This window comes from Corylus avellana, chromosome ca2 (genome assembly GCF_901000735.1).
Source record: "Corylus avellana chromosome ca2, CavTom2PMs-1.0".
Taxonomy (NCBI): Eukaryota; Viridiplantae; Streptophyta; class Magnoliopsida; order Fagales; family Betulaceae; genus Corylus; species Corylus avellana.
The window spans coordinates 9,679,625-9,684,458 of NC_081542.1; the positions used below are offsets into that span (position 1 = coordinate 9,679,625).

Here is a 4,834-nt window from a genome sequence, read left to right on the forward strand (position 1 = left end):
TTTGAGAATGCAATATTTGACGACGCTTGCGCAAATTGCACTCCTGCAATATTAGACGTGAGGAAAGGTCTACTGAAGCTATCTCAAGAAAAGGACAGAAAAGGACGACAACAATTCAAAAAGAGCCATATGTGGCGTAGCTGCCATTATTTCTGTTGGAGCCGGAGAATCGGGCAACGGTTCGTTGATTGACAACTTTTATTGATGTTTGCCTAGTTTAGTTGATTCGGGTAAGAATTTTAATTTTTATTATTACTTTTTTTTTTTTTTTTTTGGTAACTTCACTTTAGACCCATGAATTATTACAAGCTCCTGAACTTCAAAACATGCATCTCAATTGGAACTTATAAACTTTCAATTGCAGTCAATTTAAACCATTCCGTCAGATTTTAAATGTTAAAAGTGAGAATTAAAAATTATATATATATTATAAAAAAAAAAATGACAAGTGGACCTACGGTTGGGCCACTTGTAACCCTTTTTATTCAATTTTTTTTTAATGAAAAGAAAATTGAAGGGTAATTTTGTCTTTTTGGGGGTTTTATCGTCAAAAATTGACGGATGGAGGTAAATTGACTGCAATTGAAAGTTGAGGGGTTCAAATTGTGAGGTTTGGAAGTTTAGGGGGAGCTTGTTAAATCGCATGGTAATTTAAGGATTTAAAGTAAAGTTACTTTTTTTTTTTTTTTTTTTTTTAAACTACCACTCAATTGATAATAGAAATTATGGTCATAGCCTACTGATTCTCTATATTTTGGTTTTAGCTTACTGATAAAGACTTACGATAACTTGTTTATTTATTTAGTTAATTTTTTGTTTAAATTTAGATGTAGTTGCTATTTGGCTTCTTTTGGATTCCAACTTTTAACCATAAGTATTTTACTTGTCCACAGGATCGGATTTCTCAATCAGCTGTAAGTAGAACTACTTCTTAAATGTATTTGTTACATATATACTAACTCAAGTAAAACATATGAAGAAATAGGGGGAAAATCACGAGTTTTGCATGGTTGATTTCCAATCATCAAAATTTGCAACGTGTGTATTCCATTTTTTAGTCTTTTTACCATTTGGGTTTTATGTGAAGAAAAATGTTACACATCCCAAATTTTCTTCTTAAAAGTTGATTCCCAAATAATGTGTCATCATCTCATGAGTTGGTGACACACTTTCCAAAATAATAAATCACATGAGATAGTGACACATCATTTGTGAACTAACTTTTGAGAATAAAATTTGAGATATGTAGCACTCCTCTTATGTGAATTCAAACTGCTAACACGTAAAATATTTCTTATATATACCTCTATAAAAATTTACCCTTGATTAAAAATTAAAAAAAAAAAACCCATGACTAGCAAATGTTCACTTCTTTTTTCTTTGAGTAAAGTCCACATACCCCCCTCAAACTACCACTCAATTGACAATGTTCCCCCTAAACTTTCAATTGTGACAATGTCCCCCCCAAAGTACCAAAACATTGTCAATGTCCCCCCCAAGACTAGCCATAGGACAAAAATGCCCCTATAGATTTCTCAATAAGACAAAAATACCCCTATAAAGTCAAAAAAAAAATTGATTTTTTAAAAAACAAAAAATTTTAATTGAAAGATAATATTTTAAAAAAAAAAACAATTTTTTTAAAACAAAATTTTTTATTTTTTTTTAAACGGAAATTTTTATGCTTAAAAAAAAAACTAATTTTTTTATTTAGTTTTAAAAAACAAAAAATTTCATTTTATTAAACAAAAATTTTATTTTTTTAAACGTAAATTTTTATTTAAATAAAATTATAAAACAAAAATTAAAAAAAAAAAAAAAAAAAATTGGCCATCGTTTGGATTTTTTTTTTCTTTTCTTTTTTGTTAGTTTTAGGTTTTTTCTAGAAGTTTTAGTTTTTTTTTTTTTTTTTTTAAATTTTACTAAGGGTAATTTTGTCATTGGGGGGAACATTGACAATTTTTAGTAGTTTGGGGGGGACATTGTCACAATTGAAAGTTTGGGGGGGACATTGTCAATTGAGTGGTAGTTTGAGGGGGTTAAGTGGACTTTCCCCTTTTTCTTTTTCAATTTTAAAATGAGGGTATTTTGGTCATTTTGGCATCATCCGTTAGGATTTAACCATAAATCCTAACGGGTGAAATTAAAAAAGACTGAAAATTGAATACTCACATTGCGATTTTTGATCATTCGAGGTCAACATTGTAAGTCCATTATACATAGGGGTAAGTGAAGTTTTCCGGAAGAATGATGGTGATCATGAATATATACTCACAGAAGTCATTAATTTACTCATCAGATTCAGTGGTAAAACCTCTATTTGCAATCTTGATAGCGATCATCACATTAATGCTGATTATTTTGCTGATAAAATATGTGACCAAGAAGAAGCCTCATAAAGCAGTTCAATCGAAAGTGAATATCACCACTTGGTCTGGCCTCTATACATTCTCAAAGGCGGAGATCGAGAATGCCTTGAATTTTGGCAATGAAAAAATATGCCTTGGGCGGGGAAGTGCTGGCCATGTCTATAAAGGTGTTCTTCCCAGTGGGCAAGTTGTGGCCATCAAGCACATAAATAAGAGCAACATCTCCGATTCGTTTAAACGGGAAGTTGACAATCTTTCAAGGGTTCGGCATCCAAACCTAGTTTGTCTCTTTGGTTGCTGCGTCGAAGATGGCGAGCAATATCTTGTGTATGAATATTGTCCAGCAGACAACTTAGCTCAACATCTCTTAAGTAATTCCCTCTAACTTCAAATTTTTTTTTGTCTTTTTGTTTCTAATGACTTGAAACCCCTTTAAGGTAAGACCACTTTGTGACCTATTCCTATAAGGTAAACCTAGGATACACGACCCTGCTCGCAAAAACTGTGTCTTGATTGAGTGAGGATTCGAACAGTCAATCTTGTGGTTGATGAAGTTTGTGATCCTAACTCATCTCATAAAACCGGTTCTATAGGAGAGGATGTCTTTTGCACCCTACAAAAGTCTTGTCAGGAAACAAAGCTCTAAGCAATGGCCTTTATGTGTTAGGATGAAAGAAAAATGTTATTATTGTCTTTTATGTCTTTATTTTCAGGAAAAGATACCCTTTTAACATGGGATATAAGAGTTAGGATTTTAAGAGATTGTGCGCTTGCACTGAGGTATCTTCACCATTACATAGATGGCTGCATTGTTCACAGAGATATTAAGATACATGCTCTTCTTTTCGTCTGTGTATAATATCTTAATGAGAAATATTACATGTACTTTCAAGTGCTTATATCTCAATGTAGTAGTGAAAATTTCCATTAAATTTTAGGTAGATTTCATATCAATGGTGATTTTTATTGCTACATCATGAAGTAAGTATATGAAACATTTCTCATATCTGAATTATATGTGACTTTTTCCATTTCTTGTTTTTATTATGTTGATAAATTTGAAAGAAGGTCATTTTGATGTAATTTAACAAATCTTGCATGCATGCATGGTTACTTCTTAGCTTACGAACATCCTTTTGAGTGACAAGTTGGAACCCAAGCTATCTGATTTTGGTTTGGCAAGACTGTTGGGGATGGAAGAGACCAAAGTATTCACTGATGTGAGAGGAACTATAGGCTATATGGATCCAGAATACATGAGCAATGCCAAATTAACATGTGCTAGTGACATTTATAGTTTTGGCATTGTTGCTCTACAACTTTTATCAGGACGAAAAGTAATCGAATTAGATCTTGATGCAAGAGATCAACTGACAAGAATGGTAATTTTTTCATGTGTGCTTAGAGTTACTGAATAAGTTGGATTGGGATATTTATTAATTAATTATTCGAAATTCAAACTATTAGCAATTTGGACAGGTAATATGAAAGAAAGACCCTATATGAGAGTCTGCAAACCATCTGTCATGCGGATTGAGATCCCCTAGAATTCTATTTAAATTTGAAATTCTCAAATTTATAAATTTCAACCGTCCACCTCATCTAATTGTTTAAAATAAGTCATGTTTTAGCATTTAATAAGGAAGTTACTAAACCTAAGTTTGCTTGAAGGTAGCTTTTTCATTAAATGCTGAAACATGGCTAGCTTATTTTAGACAGTTAGATGAAATGAACGATTGTGATTTATAAATTTAAGAATCTTAAATTTAAAAGAAATTATAGGGTCATGCAACCCAAAATTTATATGGGATCTTTCACTTTACCTACACAAATTGTCAGAAATTCAAATAGATAATTATTGTGGATTTTTACGGACCTAGAGATAGAAATAAAGTATATAATCATTTTAATTTGTGCAGGCAAGGGACGTGCATATGGGAAATCGTCTCTTATCGGATTTTGAAGACCCAAGGTTAGGTGGAGATTTCAACAAAGCGGACTTCAAATCCATCTTACAAATTGCTGTCCTCTGTGTTGCCAACACAAGTAGAGGACGCCCAAACATTGAGAACGTGTTTGGTGAAATGGATACGGCCTGGAAAAACACTGATACTTACAAGGTTTGGTTACTAAATGCTTGTAACAATTTTACATATGTATAGAAATTTTCTCCAAACCAGTTTGAAAAAAATATCCTCAAACCCATTTAAAAAGTGTCAAGTGACTATAAATATTAAAAAGATTAGTCTAAGTTAGTAAACTGTTATTAATGACCTTAAGAATTAGACCAACGTTTTAAATGTTTATAGACACTTGGCACTGTTTTAAAGGAACAAGATCTTCTTCAGTCCATTATGGACTGAAAAATATCTAGTTCATAGTTAGGATTTCTGAATCTTATGGCTATAAATGGGACACATATTCCACTAATAAAAATAATAATAAAATAGTATTTTAAATTAAAA

At 31.7% G+C, this 4,834-nt stretch overlaps 1 protein-coding gene across 1 annotated transcript in view; it reads left to right on the top strand.

Annotated features, from left to right (window-relative positions):
- The window catches only part of LOC132169019 (proline-rich receptor-like protein kinase PERK3), an 8,416-nt gene extending 3,684 nt beyond the window's left edge, over window positions 1-4,732 (top strand). Inside the window, exons 3-7 of the mRNA XM_059580108.1 lie at window positions 2,281-2,740; window positions 3,083-3,216; window positions 3,491-3,751; window positions 4,289-4,489; window positions 4,679-4,732. Coding sequence (XP_059436091.1) covers window positions 2,281-2,740; window positions 3,083-3,216; window positions 3,491-3,751; window positions 4,289-4,489; window positions 4,679-4,732 — 1,110 coding nt within the window. The remainder of the gene's footprint in view (window positions 1-2,280; window positions 2,741-3,082; window positions 3,217-3,490; window positions 3,752-4,288; window positions 4,490-4,678) is intronic.
- Window positions 4,733-4,834: the final 102 nt, after the last annotated feature.